Source organism: Lepus europaeus, chromosome 14 (assembly GCF_033115175.1).
Source record: "Lepus europaeus isolate LE1 chromosome 14, mLepTim1.pri, whole genome shotgun sequence".
Classification (NCBI taxonomy): Eukaryota; Metazoa; Chordata; class Mammalia; order Lagomorpha; family Leporidae; genus Lepus; species Lepus europaeus.
In genome coordinates this window covers 18282418-18303134 of record NC_084840.1, presented here as the reverse complement: position 1 = coordinate 18303134, position 20717 = coordinate 18282418, and the positions used below count along the sequence as shown (strand labels likewise).

The following is a 20717-nucleotide window of genomic DNA, read 5'->3' as shown; positions in this document are numbered from 1 at the left end:
ACAGGGCCCAAGGACCTGGGCCATCTTCTACTACTTTCCCCAGCAATAGCAGAGAGCTGGATCGAGATTAGCGCTGGCGCCCATATGGGATGCCGTTGCTTCATGCCAGGGCTTTAACCCATGGCCACAGCGCCAGGCCCAGCTTATCGTATTTCTTAAATATTAGAAATCTGTTCGGTCAATTTGCTTCTCCTTTTTTATGCTTCCTCTGGAGGCTGTATTTTTTGTGTGAATGGAAGAGGGAGGCCTCTCTTGTTCGTTGGGCTGTGAGATGGTGATGGTGCCCACAGCGCGTCACCCTGTGAGGCTGTCATTTCAGTGCATCTCATTCCATACAGGTGGTCTGCCCACCCCAGATCGTGTCATTTTGGAACCTGCCTTTAAAAATGCTTCTCATGATAGTTGTGCATCCTTGTGCAAAACAGCAGCACGCACTTGAAGTTCATGCTTGCTTCAGTGGTACTATTTTGTTTTGTTGTATTGGCATCACATACCCTCTTTGAAAAGCCAGCAGAAAAACCAGAGAACGGAGAAATGCATGTCTGGTCAGAACAAGAGTTGTTGCCGTGGGCTCCTCGACAACCTCTGCCTCCTGAGCTTCAGGACGTGGCAGAAGCTTTTTGGTGAAGGAAGGCTGCTTTAGTCAAATGCCCACCTTGGCAACTCAGGTGACTTGGTGGGAACATTGCTGGTGCCATCTGAAGCCACAGGACTGTAAAGTTCAGGACAGGTGCCGCATTCCCTATTTTCATTGATCCAGACATTGTTCAAAGTTGTGGTGCAGTAGGTTGAGCCACCCTGTGAGTCAGTGGCGTCCTGTACAGGAGTGTCGGCTTGAGTCTCCGCTGCTCTGCTTCTCACCCAGCGTTCTTGTTAATGCGCCTGGGACAGCAGGGGACGATGTTGCAGCCATCTGGGGAATAGTCCAGTGTCTCTCCCTCTCTCATTCTCTAATTCTGCCTTTCAAGTAAAATAAAAGCAAATCTTTAAAAAATTTTTATTGCTATACTGTTACCTCTGTATCTATTTGATCATATAATTGTATCTGCGATTGTATCTTTGTGTTTATTTAGATATTAAAAAGGAAAACCTGTTATCTACATAAATCTAAAATATATCTTGCAAAAATCCAATGAAACTCCCTAGGACTAATGAAGGAGACAGAGCTATTGGTGCAATTCTGTTTTCTTTCTAGTGTCTGCAGAAGCCAAATCTGACCACAGACACAAAGGACAAGGAATACAAACCGCACGATATTCCCCAGAGGCAGTCCGTGCCACCCTCGGAAACCTGCCCCCCAGCTCGTCGCGCCAAACGCATGCGCGCAGAGGTGAGCACTTCCTGAGGCTGAGCTGAAGGAATTCTTGAGCTCCAGTACGAACGGCTACGACACTGGACGTCTCACGCGTATGTGCTATAGTGTTGAACCTTACTCGTCGCACAGAGGGATGCTGTATGAATTCTAGTTTTTATACTTGAGGAAGTTGTACCTCCAGAAGGGTAAGGAATTGAGAACTTCCTTCTAGGTTTGTGCTGCCTGGTCAGACAGCTGCTGAACTGTTGCCTTAGCCCTGAGAAGAATTGCACTCTTGTGCTGCTGTCTCAGTTGCCTGTGATACTCACAAAGTTGGGCAGTGTGTGTGGGAAATCAGGGCTAGGAGCTGTGAAGATGCCTCTTTTTTAAAAAAAGAGAGGTTAGAAAACAGTCATTTTTCTTAGACTTCCTGAAAAGGAATTTGGAACCACAGGCAGATACCTGTGCTAAGCCAGAGATGAAATGGGCACCATGAAGTGGGTGTTAAATACGATGAAACGGAAGTGAACCATCAGGGGAAGTTGGGAGGAGTAAAAGACTGCTAAGGATCCTGCTGGCTTCAAGGTGTTCATGCCCTGAGATGCTTCCTCTGGGGGAAGGAGAATGCTCCCCCATCACCTTGCTGCCATACAGAGGTGGAGAGAGTTTGGATTCCTGCCCAGCCTGATGGCACAGGACTAATATACAGGGCTCTGTAGAGCTGGGAGGCCTCATAATGCATTGATTGTGTTTCCAGATCAATTCCTGGCTACTTAATAATTTTTTGCAAAGATGAAGATATTATCTGTTTTGTTTTCTCAAGATATGTGTAAATAAGAGAAGTGTTTTTACTGTGGTAAGTTGGAGGATAGGAAAAAATTTTAGTGACTCCATTTTGTGAATGAAGGCAACTGTGCAGGCTAGGAAAATGTGGTTCTTTGAAGCCCACAACATGCTGAGAGTTCATGGATCTACAAATGGTTGGGGGCGTCGTTCTTTGCCTTCAGTGTCTGTTAGACACACCTTAGTGCTGTGGCTGCCTAGATCTGTGACGGCCGGGAAGGTGACTAGATGGTACTGATGTTGTCCATGCAGGAGAGCAGGTGAGCGGAGCCAGACAAAGTGACAGTGCACAAACACCTCCAGCGGTCCAGGCTCAGAAATGTCCTGGTGTGCTTTTCTATGAGCACTTCAAGACGCAGCAGAAACTGAGACTTGCCTCTCAGGAGTTGGTGATGTGAGAGGTGTAGTTGAAGGGGCAGATGCGTGGCCTACTGGATGAGGTGCCACCTGGGACGCCTGCAGCCCATGTCAGAGTGTGTGGGTTCTACTCTTGCCTCTGCTGCTGATTCCAGCTTCCTGCCAGTATGCACCATGGGAGGCGGCAAATGATGGCCCACGTTCTCCGGTCCCTGTCACCCATTTGCATTCCAGGCTCCTACTTTAGCCTGGTGTGGCTTTTGATGGGTATTTGGGGAATGATCCAGAGGAGGGCAGATCTCTATCTCTCAAATAAGTGGATGTTTTTGTATAAATAGCTTTTTATGATAGTTTATTAAAATAATTTATAGGAACTTTTTATGGAGGCTGAATTGTCTATACATTCTGGCAGACCTTGGAAGAGGTCAGGAAAGCCTTAGGGGCTGATGGAATTGGGATATTTACGTAAGTGCTTAGGATGTGGCCTAGTGGTGATAGAATACAGCATGAAGTAAACGTGTGAGAGCCCAAGTGCTTCTAGGAGGGAAGGAGAGTTGTCCACAGTCTACGTAGTAACATATCCCAGTTTGTTACTGATCCTCTGACCTTTTCCTAATTGTTAACCTATCATAGTAGAGAATATTCTGGTAACTTCTAAAGCTCTTCATCTGTGCCTTCAATTATGGAAGTCCCAAAGATGGACTCTAGGGGAGAGCAGTGTATTCTGAGTGCTGTACTGACAGACAACCTTTGAGATTATATTACCTTTTGACTCCAGATTGAGTTTTAGAGGATTCTTTTTTCATGCCTATGACAATTTTTTTTTTAGGCTATGAATGTTAAAATAGAACCAGAAGAGACAACTGAAGCCAGAATTCATAATCTGAGACGTCGAATGGGTTGTCCAACTCCAAAATGTGAAAATGGTAAGAAAGTTCATCTGTGAATAAGAAAGAAAAAATTTTGTTAATTCAGTAACCTTAACTCAACAATTACGTGCTGGTTGCAGAGTTGAACTTGAGCAGTGGAGGCTTGCTGCATCACTGTCCTTGGGAGAGAGTAGTGGCTCTATATGTGCATATTAGCGCATTTCCCAGCTGTGGTACATTCAACTTTGAAATGGGCTTCAGTACCTTCATAGCAAACAAGTGATTTGTGAAAGAATAGGGACCTTCGAATAAATGTCTTAATAGATTTATTTCAGGCAAGGCAGGCAGTCCTAGTTTCTAGAATATAGTTTACTTGGTCCTGCTTACGTGGCTGTCACTCTATTGTTAAGTCACTGAGAGGTAGATCTGAGCTCCTCTTAGAGGAGATCCATGCCCCCTCTGGGAGGCCCATGAAGTGAAGACGCTGCTGAAGTTCCCTCCTCGTAGGGGTTCGCGAGGTAGCGGAAAGCAGGAGAGAGCCAAGTCTGAGTCCTGGCTCAACCACTGAGTGTTCAACCTTAGAGATACTTCTTCGTTTTTTAATTTTGTTTGTTTGTTTTTTTGTTTTATGTGAGGGACAGAGAGCTCTCATCTACTGGTCTGCTTCTTAAATGCCTGCCGTGGCTGGGGCTGGGCCAGGCTAAAGCTAGGAACTGGAAATTCAGTCTGGATCTCCCACATGTGTGGCAGGCGCTCTTCCACCTGAGTGGTTACCACTGCCTTCCAGAGTCTGCATTGTAGAAGCTGGAGCTGGCATTGCACCCAGGTACTCTGATACGGGGTGTCAGTGTCTTAACTAGCACCTTCACCACTAGACCAAATCAAATGCCTGCCCTAGAGATGCATCCTTTTGACATCAGTTTTCTAATCTTTGAAATGGGTTCATTCTGGAGGATTAAAGTTAAGGAAAGCATTTAGCACAGTGTCCACTACATAATAATTGACAGCCAGGGACAGTTGTGGTGCAGCGGGTTAAACTGCCACATCCACGTGCTGGTTCCAGTCCCAGCTACTTTATGCTTCCAGTCCAGCTTCCTGGGAAGGCGCAGGTGATGGTCCAAGTGGGTTCCTGCCATTCGTTTGGGAGACACAGTTGGAATTCCTGGCTCCTAGCTTTGGCCTGGCCCAGCCCTGGCTGCTGTGTGCTATGGAGACGGAACCAGTGGATGGAATCAATCATTCAAACTCTTTCTCCCTTTTTCTCTCTCCCTGTCACTCTGACTTTCAAATAAATACATCTTTCTAAAAAAAAAAAAAAAAAAAAAAAAGATAGCTATTGTTTTAGCCACAATGTTCAGCCTTTGGAACAAGAAGCTGGAGGCCAGGAAGGTGACCAGAATCATTTCAGCTCTCATTAGAGATGGAATGTGAATGAGGTACAGTTGAGTTGTCAGTCTCATGGTCATGATAAAGAAGAACGTGATTTTGTCAGTATCTGCTATCTTAGGCTTAGAGAAAACTATGTTAGTTCATCTTTCAAAAGCTTGTAAACCCAAGCAACATCTCCATGAGTACCTACATGTGATCATTTAAATGGTATTAGAGTTTGTAACCGGCATTGAGTTTACACTGGGTGCTACTTCCACTGAAATGAAAGTAGCCATGAAACTGTTTGCTTTGGGAGGGAGGTGATGAGGTGAGGGAGGAAGCAGAGGACAGCATAGTACAGAAAGAGCTCACTTTGGATTGCTTCCTACAGAGAAAGAAATGAAAAGTAACATCAAGCAAGAACCAGTTGAGAAGAAAGATTTTATTGTAGAAAGTGAGAAGGAAAAGCCTAAGAGTCGATCTAAAAAAACCACCAATGCTGTGAGTTAACCTCGCCCCTTCTCCGTTCCCCCCTTTCTTCCTCGTTCTCCTTCCCTTCCTTTCTTGAAACCCTTTCACCCCCAAGCGTAAGCTTTTGTGCCTTACTTAGGTTTGGTTAACTTAGTGTCTGACGGAGAAATGACCTTTTCCAGTCACTGTATAAGTGAGGTACTGCCCCAGGGCATCGTGGGGATGGCGGTGACCGCAGAGGTGAGGGCTTTGGTTGCCATTTTTCTGGATCGGGTTCACTCTGGCCCCGAGTTGAGTGTTAATGAGCCGATCGTGCACAGAATTGTTGAAAATGAGATGAAGGCTAGACCAAAAGTTGTGAATGTTTTACAGCTTTTCAGTTAGCAAAGGGAAGGAAGGAAATGGAAAGAAAAGGAGGGAAGAGGAAGGGAAAGGAGTTGGAGTTGGGGGGTAAGGACCTGGCAGAGCCACAGGGCTACAGGGAGCTGTGGCTCTGTTGAAATTGATTGAGAGCCTGACTTGAGAATGCTAGAAAGGCCCTGTCTGCTTTTCTGCCCTGCCCCTCTGAGACACTGACACCCATGCTTTGAGGTTGGAATTAGAATTAGTCCAATTGGGGGCTGGCACTGTGGCAAAGCAGGTAAAACCACTGCCTGCAATGCCGGCATCCCATATGGACAACAGTTTGAGTCCCAGCTGCTCCACCTCTGATCTAGCTCCCAGCTAATGTGCCTGGGAAAGCAGTGGAAGGCCCAAGTACTTGGGTCCTGTATCCACTTGGGAGACCCAGAAGAAGCTCCTGGCTTCAGGCTCACCCAGCCCTGGCCCTTGTAACCATTTGGAGAGTGAACCAGTGGATGGACGATCTCTCTGTTTCTCCCTTTCTCTGTAACTCTGCCTTTCAAATAGATAAATAAATCTTAAACATTTTGATAAATGATTCTAATTGAATGTTTTCTCCTATAACCATCCCTCTTTGCTGCCCACTCCCCGCCAGATACAACTAGAAAATCAGCAGAGCCTCAACTGAAAGAGACACAACTGTGTAGCTGAACGCTCAGCTTTCTGTTTTTAGGTCCTGTCTCTGTATTGCCTCACTAGGGCCACTGGCTTAACATATACGTGTCGCTGGGGAGTCAGGGCAGGGTGCTCCTGCACCCTCCCCTCTGGCTGTGGGTAGCTGTCTTCTCACCAGCCGTCACTGCACAGGTCTGGGTCCCCATCTCCCCATGCTGCTGCACAGGAGCACCCTGGTGACATGATTTCACCTCACTCACACTCTGAGACATTGAGGCTTGGTGAGAACTCCAGCCCGGGACTCCTGGAGGAACACATCTCAGTCCATAGCTGTGCTCTATCACTGGCTACTTGGAGGAACCTCTTAACCATGATCCCCAATTAGAAGTTAAAATTGTAGCTTAATGTCATGTAAGCTTTAGTTTCTTCTTATTAAAAAATATTTTAAGTTATAAAAATTATATCCATTTATGTGGTGGTTAGGGGTATTAGGTGATATTTTGTATACAGTATATAATGTCCAATCAGCGTAAATACATCTATCTCCTCAAATATTTAACATTTCTTTATGGGGGATACATCCAAAATCCTATCTTGTTTTTTTTTTTTTTAATAGAAAAATATGCCATTCATTAATATCTATAGTCGCCTTACTCTCCAGTAGAGAACTCCAGAACTTTTTGCTCCTATATGAGTTGATGCCTATTCAACAATCAACGTTTTTCCATTTCTCCCTCCCCTCTCCTTCCTTTCCCCTCTCCTCCCTGCCTCATATTCACCCTATACTTTGGAATTCCATGAGATCACCTTTTTAAAGATGCTACATTGTGTAATTCTTGTCTTTTTGTGCTTGGCTTATTTTATTATTAATGGCCTCCATTTCTATCCTTGTCTTCAAGAATGACCAAGATTTCATCCTTTTTAATGGCTGGGTAGTATTCCTTTATGTAGATACCACCTTTTCTTTATTCATTATTAATTTAAAAGTTTTTCCTTTTATACAAAATTGACCTTATCCTTCATAAATTTGTTTTTTATTATTATCTAAGATTTTTCTTTTAGAAAACTATCTTTACGCTCTTTAAATAACTTTAAACACATGACAGTGGAGAAAGCTAGGAGGTTGTACGTTAAAACTGGGAATGTGTGAAGTGCTATGAAATACCTCTTATAGAAAGTGGGAGGTGTTTGTATTTGAAATACCCTTTATGGGGGATGGAGAGACTAGATTGCACCGTAGACCGTTTGGCGACCCTGAGTCACAGCTGCTGTGCGCACTCTCCTTGCCGCAGGTGGACCTGTACGTCTGCCTCCTGTGCGGCAGCGGCAGCGACGAGGACCGGCTTCTCCTGTGTGACGGCTGTGACGACAGCTACCATACCTTCTGCTTGATCCCACCGCTCCACGACGTCCCCAAGGGAGACTGGAGGTGTCCTAAGTGTTTGGCTCAGGTAAGAATTAATGGCAGGGGTAGCATTAGAATGTTACTGTTAGTGCATTTTTCTTCCCTTTGGGCTTTAGATTTGCCAGTGGACAATCCTGAGGCCGATGAAGTGAACTGGACGGGACCTGAGACAGAGGAGGGTCTCAGAACGAGGTCTGCAGTGTTGAGGAAGCTAAGGGACAGAAGCATTTTGCTGAGCAATTAGACTGTGTCTTGTTTTGTTTTTTAAGACTTATTTATTTATTTATTTGAAAGGCAGAATGACAGAGATTGATCTATTAATCTTCCTGCTGATGATTCACTCCCTAAATGACCACAGTGGTCAGGGCTGTGGCAGGCTGAAGCCAGGAGCCTGGAACTCCATCTGGGTCTCTGCTGTGGATGGAAGGGGCCCATGAACATAGGCCATCTTCTGCTGCATTCCCAGGTGCATTAGTAGGGAGTTAGATTGGAAGTGAAACAGCCAGGACTTGAACCCACACTCTGATATAGGGTACCGGTATGGTAGGCAGTGGCTTAACCCATTGTGCCACAACACCAACCACTACACTGTTTGTTTTATTTTAAAAATTTAATTGTAAAAAGTATTACATGCTGTTTGCAAGAATTCTCTCTCTCAGGGGTTGGTGTTGTGTTGTAACAGGTAAAGCAGTTGCCTGTGGCACTGCTTTTGGGCACCAGTTCGAGTCTTAGCTGCACCACCTCTGATCCAGCTCCCTGCTAATGGCCTGATTAAGCAGCAGAGGATAGCCCAAGTGCTTGGGTCCCTGCACCCAAGTGGCAGACCTAGAGGAAGCTCCTGACTCCTGTCTTTGCGTTGACCCAGCTCTCACCATTATGGTCACTGGGAAAATGAACCAGCAGATGGAAGATCTCTCTCTCTCTCTCTCTCTCTGAATGTCTGCCTTTCAAGTAAATGAATAAATCTTTTTAAAAATTTCTCTTTTAAGATTAGTTTATTTGAAAGGCAGAGTGACAGAGAGAGAAAGGGAGACACAGAGGAATCTTCCATCTGTTGGTTCACTCTCTAGTTGGCCAAAGCAGCCAGGGTGAAGCCAGAAGCTGGGAACTTGCACCATCCTGGTGGAACACTGAAGAACTCAGAGATGGTTCCTCAATGTGTCGACAGCCACTCTGAATGTGATGGTGTGTGTCCATCCAGATCCTGTTCTAAACAAATGCAGTTATGTTACATGAGTAATTTTAGTAATATTTTTCACTTATAAATACACTTCCATGTGGCATTGTGATAACTGATATTTTTCGTGCTGCATGGTGGCTGGTAAAATCTAGAAGGGATTTGCTCCCACCTTTGTGAGGATTCCTTTGTATAGTGAGGCAGTCAGCTGGGAGGTGATGGCAGTGTCAGGGTGGGGTTACGTCACAGTAGTGAGGAGCTCAGCCCCAGTGCGGGAACCAGGGCCACAGTGCCTTATCATTGTCTCCTGTGAAGGGGAAGGCACTAGGCAGGGGCGGGCAGGGCAGGGGGCCATGGGTGGGAGGTGACTTAAGTGGTGAGTGCCTCTGGTAGGGACTTAGTGGTGGATGCGGCTTAGCTGGCTCTGGCTACCCCTCAGTGCTTTGTTTCTGATGACGTTGTTAGATTATTGCCACGTACTGCTGGTCTGGCAGTCCTTCTGTTTCCATCGAGTGACTTCTCGTATGTATTTGTTGATTCTATGGTTTGGAGTCTCAGAGGCCGTGATTCCTTTTATTTTCAGTGTAGACAATAACTCCCCTGTTAGGGGACACCGTGTTCTGTGTGATGGAACTGTATGAGGAAGCACAGAGCCTTTCCATCCCAGCGTCCATTCCTTACGTGATCTAACCCCAACACAGACCTCAGGTGCTCACTCAGCACTCAGTACCTGATCCTGAAGGAAGCTGACTGATTTGGCTGTCTTTCCAAACATTTAAATTATTCCAGGTTGTGGTAAATAAAATAGAGATTCTGTTTGCTTTAGCAAATAAATAGGTAAAATTTGTTTCATTTGCTCACTAGACCTGTCCAATTTTTTGTCACATTAATTTTTCCAATGTAGATCTAGCATAAACATTAAATAAGAACATTGGCAATTATTGTACTTGGCATTTTCAAGTGTCATCTAGAACACTGATCTTGTTTTTATTTGCAGGAGTGCAGTAAGCCACAAGAAGCATTTGGCTTTGAACAAGCAGCCAGGGACTATACCCTGCGAACTTTTGGGGAAATGGCAGATGCCTTCAAATCCGACTACTTCAACATGCCAGTCCACGTACGTACACGTGCACTGCTTTAATGTAAGCTTTTAGTTACTGTGGAGAACAGTGTATCTGAAGACAGACTGAGTGGAGGCCTCTTCTGATGGTCATTATGCAGAAGGAGACATTCGCTTGGTTTCGTTGAATTTAAATTCCCACAATACTGAAAGATGCATTATGATTTTTTCATTTAAGGATTTCTCTAGAAATAGCTGTCCCACACAATCATATAGTAACAGCAACAGAATACCAGTAAAGAAAATAATCAGTAATCCTTTCAGTCCAGCAAATGCAATTTAAAGAAAAGTCATAAAATTTGTGAGTGGCTATGATATGCCAAGCAATGTATACCTTGGGAGCATACTTCCCCCCCCCCCCCCCAAAGATTAATTTACTTATTTGAAGGGCAGAATTAAAAGAGGCAGAGAGAGAGAGGTCTTCCATCCACTGGTTCATTCCACAGATGGCCTCAATGGCTGGAGCCGCGCTGATCCAAAGCCAGGAGCCAGGAGCTTCTTCCAGGTCTCACACACAGGTGCAGGGGCCCAATGACTTGGGCCATCTTCTACTGCTTTCCCAGGCCATAGCAGAGAGCTGGATGGGAAGAAGAGCAGCCAGGACTAGAACCGGCGCCCATATGGTATGCTGGGCACTGCAGGCGGCAGCTTTACCCACTGTGCCACAGCACTGCCTCTGGGAACATACTCCTTGTTTGTTGCGAGACCATAAGTTAGTATTTTGAACTTCAGGGTAAGGTTGCATTTTTGATTTTCCCTTACTCAATCAGGAGCACAAGCACTTCTCATTCAGCATTTATTATTATTCCTCAAGTAAGTTCACCAAAATTAAATGGTTTCCTAACACTAATTCAAGATGAATTAGAGTTTTCTTTTCTTTTTCTTTAAGACTTTATTTATTTATTTGAGAGGTAGAGTTACAGACAGAGAGAGAGACAGACAGAGACAGGTCTTCCTTTCATTGCTTCACTCCCCAAATGGCTGCAACGGCCGAAGTTACGCCGATGCGAAGCCAGGAGCTTCTTCCAGGTCTCTCATGCGGATGCAGGGGCCCAAGGACTTGGGCCATCTTCTACTGCTTTCCCAGGCTGCTCGGCGCCGCTCTCGTCCAGCAAGAAACCGACACCGGGCGTCTCGTAGAAGAGCTCTTTATTACTCAGGGCGCGGGAGATCAGACCTCGATCTCGGGCAGGAACTACTCGCACATCCGGTGGTCGGGGCATATATACGCAGTACACGTCACGAATCATATGATTACAAGGCTGTGTCAGGATAGGACAGCTCAGGGGTAGCGCGGGAAACTTTGCCGGGGAAGAAGAACCCGGAAGCAGGAAATGAGCGCCATCTTAGCGCTGCGGTTCCTCGGGTTTGGTCCCCTACATCTCCCTCCTTTTTATTTTCCACAAATCAGCCTCCGACGGCCGTGGCGGCCGGGATATCAGCGACCGGACAGAGAGCAGAGGTGCATGCCCAGTGTGCCGGTGGGCATATTGTGATACACCAAAGGTTCGGCCGCAACCCTTGGCCTCACTTTTGCCCTTAGTTTCCCTTTTTCTGGGACGGGTTGGGACCACCCCCGTATGCACATGCATATACTCTCCCGAGGCCCCCGGAACCTCCGGGTGAACGCTCGCTGCGGTATCCTTGATCTCGCATGCCTCGGTCTTTTACTCCCGGTCGGAGGACGGGGTTATGCCCAATTGGGGAGAAGACTAGGGACCAAACAATACGAGGAAGGCGGGAGTACAATGCGTCAGGAGGGGCGGGCTAGTCTTCGGTGGGGGCACGGTCATAGGTCATTCTGGCGAGCTTGGTCCTGAGGACCTCCACCATCAGAGACATATATGGGTGCCCCCACTCCCCAACAGACGACAGAAGGGCTGGAGTGGGCGGGGCAAGGGGCCTGAACAAAAGGTCCCGAATCGAGAAAGACAGGCCGCAATGCCGGTGAAGGCAACAGCGACGCAGTAAAATAAGTGCGGTTTTGATAGGTGCATGTAGAGAATGACTTGTAACAAGAACTACGTACGGACGCGAGAAAGGAGGAGGAGCATGGGCATGGCGGTGGGGGACCACTCGAGGGATGGGGGCGAGGCTTGGGAATGGCCACGCAACCCCAGGATACCTTATAAACGGTTTTGTCCCCACAGTCAGTCGAGCTCAAGGGGTGTATGCCTCGTAGGCTGTCTGCAGAGACTGGGCAGCTACAGGGATTATTGCGGTACTGCAAGTAGGCCTGTTGTCGGTGGGCAGGGGCATCTAAGCCTGCATGAGAGCTAGGGAGGAGGATAAGACCCAGAAAGAGAAGGGCGACGGCCGGTTTACGGCCCAACATCCTCAGGAGGTGGGTTGAGGTTTATTAGCCTCGGGGGAGGTATCACCCGTTGATGACGAGGGTGGCTCCTCCGGCGGTCGGTCTTGTGGCGAGGGTGTTGGTTCTTCTGTCGGTGGATCCGCTTTCCTCACCAATCGCTCCGGGACCCAAAGGGGTTCTCTTCCCGTCTCCTGTGGGAAAACACAAACTGCGCCTCGGTTCCAGCATAGTACTGGGTCCGGGCCGTGCCATAATCCCGTAAGGATATCTTTCCAGCGGACAAATCCTCGTGCAGGGGGTTCCTTTATCATGTGTCTTTCAGCGGGGGGCATAGACTGATCCGTCAAATTTAAAAAATTTAAGGTAAATAATGCGAGGGAGAGGCGCATGCGGGGTGTCTTGCCCGCTGCAATTCCCTCCTTCTGCTTAGAAAGGAAAGCCTTGAGCGTTCTGTGCGCTCTTTCGATAATACCCTGACCTTGGGGGTTGTAGGGGATTCCGGTCTTATGTTGGACTTGCATGCGTGAGCAAAATTGTTGGAATGAAGTGGAAGTATAGGCAGGTCCGTTGTCGGTCTTTATAATTTTGGGTTTGCCCCATGCCGCCCAAGCCGCAAGACAATGGCCGATGACATGGGAGACACGCTCGCCGGTCTCCAGAGAGGCATAAATAATTTGGGAGCACGTGTCGACAGACACGTGGACATATTTTATCTTTCCAAACTCTGGAATATGAGTGACGTCCATTTGCCACACATGTCCTGGCAGGAGTCCTCGGGGGTTAACTCCTAAAGATGGGACAGCGGTTAAGGTAGGACAAGCTGCGCAACGACGAACAATATCACGAGCGATTGCACGGGGGAGGTTAAATTTGGCGGCAAGTGTTTTGGCATTGACATGAAATTCCGAATGAAAGTAGGTGGCTTGTTGTTCAGGGGAGGCTAAGTGGAATATCCACACCGGGCGTGTGGCCAGATCTGCCATGGAATTGCCCAATGCCATAGGCCCCGGCAGGGAAGAATGGGCCCTTATGTGGGTAATGTGAAAGGCAGCGGGCCGATTCCAAATGGCTTGCTGGAGGGTGAGGAAAACATTACTCACAGGGGATGATGTACTAACACTGCCCACGGTTTCTAATATGGAAACCGCATTCACCACATAGTGGGAATCGGAAACAATGTTTACAGGCTCCGGGAAATCTAAAAGTACCTGATTAACTATGAGGAGCTCAGTTATTTGGGGAGAGTCAGTCGCAAACTGAAAGGCTTTCGGCTTGCTTCCGGTAGCAACATAAGCACCGACTCCGGTATTGGAACCGTCGGTGTACACCACTACGGCTTCGGGGAGCGGTTTGGAGGATGTAATTTTGGGGAAAATTACGGGGTGAGACTGTATGAAGGTTAACAGAGGGTCGCGAGGGGTTCTGTTGGTAATTGTAGCGGAAACTGAGCAGGCCAGGATTGACCAAGAATCAGTGCAAGCAGTGAGAACACGCACCTGCTCTGCAGAATATGGCACAACAATAGTAGATGGCTCGCGACCAAAATGCTGGATAGCCTTCTGGTTTGCCATAAGCGCAACGTCCGCCACCATGGAGGGATAATGGGCGAGGGATCTAGTGGGTGACACCGAGGGGTGGATCCAAAGAAGGGGGCCGTCTTGCCAGAGAACGCCCGTGGGCTGTTTGGGCGTGGAGAGGACCCACAGGGTGAGGTCTCCAGACGGGTCCCACCGCTTAAGTGCGGCCTCGCTGAGCGCTTCGTTAACGGCCAGCAATGCTTGTTTTGCTTCAGAAGTAAGTTCTCGTGGAGAAGTGAGACTAGGATCCCCCTTTAGGACGTCAAAAAGAGGCTGCAGGGTGGCGTTGGGGATGCGAAGGAAAGGCCTAATCCAATTGATATCCCCAGAAGTTTTTGTAAATCGTTGAGCGTGGAAACATTCGGATATTTAATATGCAACTTTACAGGTTTGGTGTGGGTGGGTGTGACCGTGGTTCCAAGGTATGTGACCACGGAGGACACCTGCACCTTTTCAGGGGAGATAGACAATCCTGAGTCTTGCAGCGCTCGTTGCAACCCGCCGTACAGGGCCCGAAGCCTGTCCTTTGTAGGAGCAGCGCATAACAGGTCGTCCATGTAATGGAGACACTTGCAGTCAGGAAACAGGTCTCTAATTGGGTCAAGCACACGAGCAACATAGATTTGGCACATGGTAGGACTGTTTGTCATTCCTTGAGGTAGGACCACCCATTCCCAGCGTTTATCTGGTTCCTGTTGGTTAGTAGTAGGGACAGTAAAGGCAAAACGGGGAGTGTCCTCTTTACATAAAGGAATGGAAAAAAAGCAGTCCTTGAGGTCGATGACAATCACGGGCCAATTTTTTGGGAGTGCAGAAAGTAGCGGAAGGCCTCTCTGCACCGGGCCCATGGGCTGCATTTGCGCATTGACTGCTCTAAGATCGTGTAAAAGTCTCCATTTTCCTGTTCTTTTTCGAATTGCGAAAATAGGCGTGTTCCATGGGGAGGTAGATGGGATCAGATGTCCCGCCTGAGCCTGCTCGTGAACGAGCTTTTTGACTGCCTCCAATTTTTCCTGTGACAGGGGCCACTGCGGAATCCAAACTGGTGTGTCTACCAACCAGGATATTGATAGGGGCTTTATAGATGCAGGAGGCAGCGCAGTGGCCCCTAAGAAAAACCCAAACCATTTCTATTGTGTTTATGTTCGGGCTGGACAGGAGAGGGCGTGCCCTGTAACTGAATGCCGAGGCCTCTTCCCGGGACATACCCCATCTTTTGAAGCATGGAACGCACCGCGGGGGAAGTGGTGGTTAGGGCAACGTCCATTTCCGTTAACACGTCCCGTCCCCAAAGTGAAACCGGAAGGGGCAAAACGAAAGGGGCAAAATGTCCTGAGTGACCCTCGTCGTCCTGCCAGGGTAGAAGGGCCGCGCTTTTCTTTGGAAAGCTGGCGAAGCCAAGCCCCTGTAGGGTCTGTTCAGCGACGTCAGTGGGCCATGTTTTGGGCCAGTCCTTTTCAGCTATAATTGACTTATCGGCCCCCGTATCTAAGAGACCTTTAACACTTTTACCATTAATCCACAGGGTAAGCATGGGGCGTTCGTTCAAAAGCATGTGCAGGCCAGTGAAATTGGTTCCGGAGAACCCGAAACCACTCGTGCCGCGGGCGGGGCCTCTTGCAGGGAATAGGGAGTGAAGACTGGGTAACAACAAAAGTTGAGCTATGCAATCTCCAGTATTAATTAAAACGGTTCCTTGAAATGTTTGTACCATGATTTTTATCTTACCGGTAAAATCAGAGTCTATCACACCGGGAATTACCGTCAGGCCCCGAAGGGCAACAGAAGATCGGCCTAGCAAAAGCCCAACCGAATTCGGTGGCAAGGGGCCTGAGTAATCACTTTCTACCAGCTGAACTCCCATCTCCGGTGTTAGGAGGAGTGGGGAGGCGGCACAGAGGTCCAGGCCTGCGGAGCCACTGGTGGCGCGGCCTGAGGGGGTTGAGGGTATGGCAACAGCGGAGGGGGGGGCACTGAGGTGTAGGCGTTCACCTGGGGGCCCCTCGCCGGAGCGGGGAGCCCCCTCTGGCCGTTTTTTGTCCCCTGTCTGTTACCGGTGAGGGGATTGCCATCGGCATCAAAGGCGGAACGGCAGTCTTCCGCTTTGTGAGGGCCCTTGCGGCACCTGCGGCAGAGCTCTGCACTTGTGGAGTGCGCTGGGGAATGCCCAGATGCAAACGCAGGGCAGTCACGCTTTCTGTGACCAGGTTGGTGGCACTGGAAGCAAAGGCCAGAAGAGATCGTGGGCCGCGGGCGCCCCTGGCTCTGACCTCCTCCCTGTTTTTGTGTGGAGTTATAGGTGGCCAACATGGCGGCAAGGCCTGCGTTAGTAAGCGGGCCGCCGGCGTCCCTACAATACTTCAGCCAAGAATCCACAGATTTGTTTCTATGTTGCCGGAGGATGCCTTTACACTCACTATTAGCCTGCTCATATATGATTTGTTTGATCAATGGTTTTACGTCTGCGTCCGACGGAAATATCCGTGACGCGGCCTCGAGTATCCGAGCTACAAAGTCAGCAAACGGTTCGGTCAGGCCTTGGACAATCTTGGTAAGGTGGCTAGAGGATCCACCCGAAGTGGCCGCCTGTCTCCACGCCCGTCGGGCGCACTCGGAGATTTGTCTGTACACTTGTCTTGGGTATTGTGTTTGATCGGCCTGATGGGGTCCTCGCCCTAATAGCATGTCGGCGTTCCACGCGGGGTTGCCGTCCTCAGCGTTTTCGTCCGCCTGATCGTGGCAACACTCGGCATTCATAGACTGCCATAGAAGAAATGTGCCGGGACTTAAGCAGGCGCGAGCCAACTGAGTCCAGTCACTGGGTGTTAAGACCTCTTGACCGACTGACTCAAGCAGGGAGATAGTAAATGGGGCGGTGGCACCGTAGTCAGAAACTGCCTGCTTGAGGCTTTTTAGGACCGCCATGTCCAACGGTGCGTATCTGACCTCTCGGGTGCCCAGGCCCAAGACCGGGTAAGCATGGGCTGAGCCGGGGGCGTCAGCTTTTAGTTGTTTCCAGGCTTGCCGATGAAATTGCCTCCCTGTTACGGGTGGGGCAGTAGCGACAAGCGGGGCGGCAGGCGGCCACGGCGGTGCGGGTGGAGCTTGGGTTGGCTGCCTAACATCAAAAGTGCTGCCGCCTGGGGGCGCTATGATTTCAGACTGATAATCAAGTGGGTAGCCACCAGGGGGAGCCGCGGGGGCGGCATCAGCGGCTCTCAACCTTCGACGCAACCGCGAATATAAAGGGGGGGGTGATTTATGCGGGCTGTCGCCCTCCCCCTCCGCGTCAGAGGAGGAGGCGCCGGACTCAGAGTCCGGGGCCGCCAGGGAAGTCTGACACCCAGTTTTCTTAAACTCTATCAGGTCCTGAGCGCTCTCGGACTTCTGAGAACGGACTTCCTCAAAGGTATCACGAGCGGCTGCGAGCGCCGGGTCGCTCGTCCGAGTCGACCCCTCCTCCCGAAGGCATGCTCGAACCAAGTCCCACAGGGGAATTACCATGGGATTGAGATCAGGTTCTTTAGGGTCCTCGGCCGTGCGCCGGAGGTCCTGTCCAAGTTTCTCCCAACAGCTAAGAGTGATCTGGCCTGTATGAGCGAACCACGGAGCAAAGAAGTCAATGCTCCCGAGGAATTCAGCAATCGTGGATCGAGAGACTTTAATTCCCTTGTTGCGCAGTAGCGCCTTTAACGGGGCAATCAAATTTGACTGGCTCGGGGCATTGCCCATCATGAATAAAAGAGGGAAAACACTTCCTCAACAAAGAGGGAAAACACTTCCTCGAAAATAGGGTGCGTCCACCCCTTACCCGTGAGACCTACCTCGCTCACGGGGCCACGCCGGTAAGACTTACCTCGCTTACCTTCCACGCCGAGAGTCAAGCTCTTTCGTTTCCCCGTACGGGCCACCAGCTGCTCGGCGCCGCTCTCGTCCAGCAAGAAACCGACACCGGGCGTCTCGTAGAAGAGCTCTTTATTACTCAGGGCGCGGGAGATCAGACCTCGATCTCTGGCGGGCAGGAACTACTCGCACATCCGGTGGTCGGGGCATATATACGCAGTACACGTCACGAATCATATGATTACAAGGCTGTGTCAGGATAGGACAGCTCAGGGGTAGCGCGGGAAACTTTGCCGGGGAAGAAGAACCCGGAAGCAGGAAATGAGCGCCATCTTAGCGCTGCGGTTCCTCGGGTTTGGTCCCCTACACCAGGCCACAGCAGAGAGCTGGATGGGAAGAAGAGCAGCCAGGACTAGAACCGGCGCCCATATGGGATGCTGGCGCCGCAGGCAGAGGATTAACCTGCGCCACGCTGCTGGCCCCGAATTAGTGATTTTCTTCACCATTAATGCAAGTGCTCCGTCATGTAGGTCTCCTTAGTGGGATTATTTTCTTGCAGTTGTTACTGGGGTACATGAGAGTCCTACCCCTTGTCCCACTCCAATACCTGAATCAGTTTATGGAACCTCAGCAAATACATGAGCAGACCTGATTTTCCTTCAGTTGTAATTACTTAAAATGCTTGCTTGTTTACTGGGCTTAAATTTATACTGGATTTGAGTTTTCAGTTCTTTTGACTCCCCACATGTGTACTCAGTCAGTCTTGGTGACTTGCGTACAACCTCTTCTAGCTGTAGCTGGCTGCGTGTTTTTCTAAGATGAAGACACTGAGGTGCAGGCATGGAAGTTTCCTGCCTCTGGACTCACTGTACTTCACTCTCCTTGCCTCCCTTTTATAGTGGGGCCAGGTTGATAACAGAGGAGCATCAGTCCATCTTCTTTTTTAAATGTTTATTCATTTTTATCTGTTGAAAGGCAGATTCACTCCTAAAATGCCTACAATAGCCAGGCCTGTTCCAGACCAAAGCCAGGAGCCGAGGACTCAGTGTGGCTGTCCCATGGGGCCGGCAGGGTCCCAAGCACTTGAGCCACCATCTGCTGCCTCCCTGGATGCAGTAGTAGGAAGCTGGATCAGAAGCTGAAGAGCTGGGACTCGACTTGGCCCTCGGCCAGCACTCCAGTATGGGATGCAGGCATGGGGGAGGATGGGGCTTGAATTCTTAGTTCCTGCACCTCTTGGCTATAAAATTCCTTTTGGAAGAGGGAGTTGTCGCCTTAATTTCCTGGGGTCAATTGTGGAACATTAAAAGCAGAATTTGTCCTCAAGATGTTATTCTGTGATTCCTGTCACCAGATTGGTTGCAGTTTGTGACTGTCTGAGAAATCTCATTTTTTCTTCCTTGTGTTTCCAGATGGTTCCCACAGAGCTGGTGGAGAAAGAATTTTGGCGACTGGTAAGCACTATTGAGGAAGATGTCACAGTGGAATATGGAGCTGACATCGCCTCTAAGGAATTTGGCAGTGGCTTTCCTGTACGAGATGGAAAAATCAAGCTTTCGCCGGAGGAAGAGGTAGGAACTTGGGTTTAGGGAGCTCTGCAATGCAGGCTGCTGTTCAGGCACGCACTCGATCAAAAGGACATAGCTGGATTCATGGAGCCCTCCTGGGAGAGATGAAGCCCGTGGAAGTGGCTTGGAAGTAGAGTTATTTATTCGTGGAAATTCTGTTTGATTGGATGAAGTAATTTTATGATTTACTTTCAGTAAATCTTAGCTACCAGATTGTTCATGATTTCAAGGAAAGGAAAAGACTGTGCAGCAGGCTGAGTTGCTGCTGTGGCACTGCGTGTGTGAGGGGGGAACATGGCTCACCAGCCGTGGCCTTAGATTCTGTACATTGCTTCTCTTTCTGTAGGAAACTCAAAGGGTCAGGGTCAGGCCTGGTTACCCTGGCACCTGAATGTTTAGGAGCCTGTTAGTTTCCCTGCTCGCAAACTCCTAAGAAGGTTTCTGTTCCTATTCTGGTAGGAACTCTGATTTGAAATTGTTTTGAAATCTAGCATACGATGAGAAGTATGCACCTGTATGTGCACAGCTTGAGGGGTTTGTACAAAGTGAGTACACCCACGGAAACAGCAGGAAAGAAGATTTCCCAGCACCCCAGAAGCTCCCCCTTTGCCCTCTCTCCTACCTCCCCCTCCCTCTCAGGATGGCCACCATCCTGGCTTCTCCAGCACCTCGGGCTGGTGTGTGCACTTGTGAGCTTTGTGTAAGTGGACTCTTGTCTGGGAAGAGAGGCAGATACAGAAGCATCTACTCTCTGAATCCACTTGTGTGGCGTTCACAAAGCTAATCCATGGGCAGACAGTGGCTCCTCAGCTCCCCTCCTCCCCTTTTATTTTAAAGGACACTGTTTCCAGCTGGCTTCTGAAGCAGCCCTGAGTGACACAGCTGACTGTCTTCTCTCTCTGATGTGTTTTTAGGAGTACCTTGACAGTGGCTGGAACCTGAACAACATGCCGGTGATGGAGCAGTCTGTGCTTGCCCACATCACTGCCGACATATGTGGCATGAAACTTCCGTGGCTGTACGTGGGAATGTGCTTTTCATCCTTCTGTTGGCATATTGAAGACCACTGGAGCTACTCGATTAACTACCTGCACTGGTGAGAGGTTCCACAGAGCCTGGGAGTGATTGGCTAGCTGAGCAGAAAAACTAGTAATTGGCCACTTTTCTTTTTTATTTTTATTTTTTTAAGATTTTATTTATTTATATAGAGGTAGAGTTAAACAAATAGAAAGGGAGAGAGAGAAAAGTGACCACAATGGCTATAGTTAGGCTAATCCAGAGCCAGGAGCCAGGAGCCTCCTCCAGGTTTTCCACACGGGTACAGGGACCTAAGCACTTGGGCCATCTTCCACTGCCTTTCCGGGCCATAGAGAGCTGGATCAGAAGAGGAGCAGTGGGGACATGAACCAGTGCCCACGTGGGATATGGGTGTGGCAGGTAGAGGTTTAGCCTACTACACCATAGCACCAGCCTCTGGGCTACTTTTTTTTTTTT

General features: G+C 48.9%; 1 protein-coding gene across 3 annotated transcripts in view; it reads left to right on the top strand.

The window, feature by feature from the left end:
• The window catches only part of KDM5B (lysine demethylase 5B), an 83165-nt gene that overhangs the window by 37169 nt on the left and 25279 nt on the right, over nucleotides 1-20717 (top strand). For all 3 annotated transcript variants that reach the window (XM_062211607.1, XM_062211608.1, XM_062211606.1), the window contains exons 5-11: nucleotides 1196-1330; nucleotides 3324-3420; nucleotides 5123-5232; nucleotides 7512-7670; nucleotides 9799-9918; nucleotides 19068-19226; nucleotides 20138-20319. In XM_062211607.1, coding sequence (XP_062067591.1) covers nucleotides 1196-1330; nucleotides 3324-3420; nucleotides 5123-5232; nucleotides 7512-7670; nucleotides 9799-9918; nucleotides 19068-19226; nucleotides 20138-20319 — 962 coding nt within the window. The remainder of the gene's footprint in view (nucleotides 1-1195; nucleotides 1331-3323; nucleotides 3421-5122; nucleotides 5233-7511; nucleotides 7671-9798; nucleotides 9919-19067; nucleotides 19227-20137; nucleotides 20320-20717) is intronic.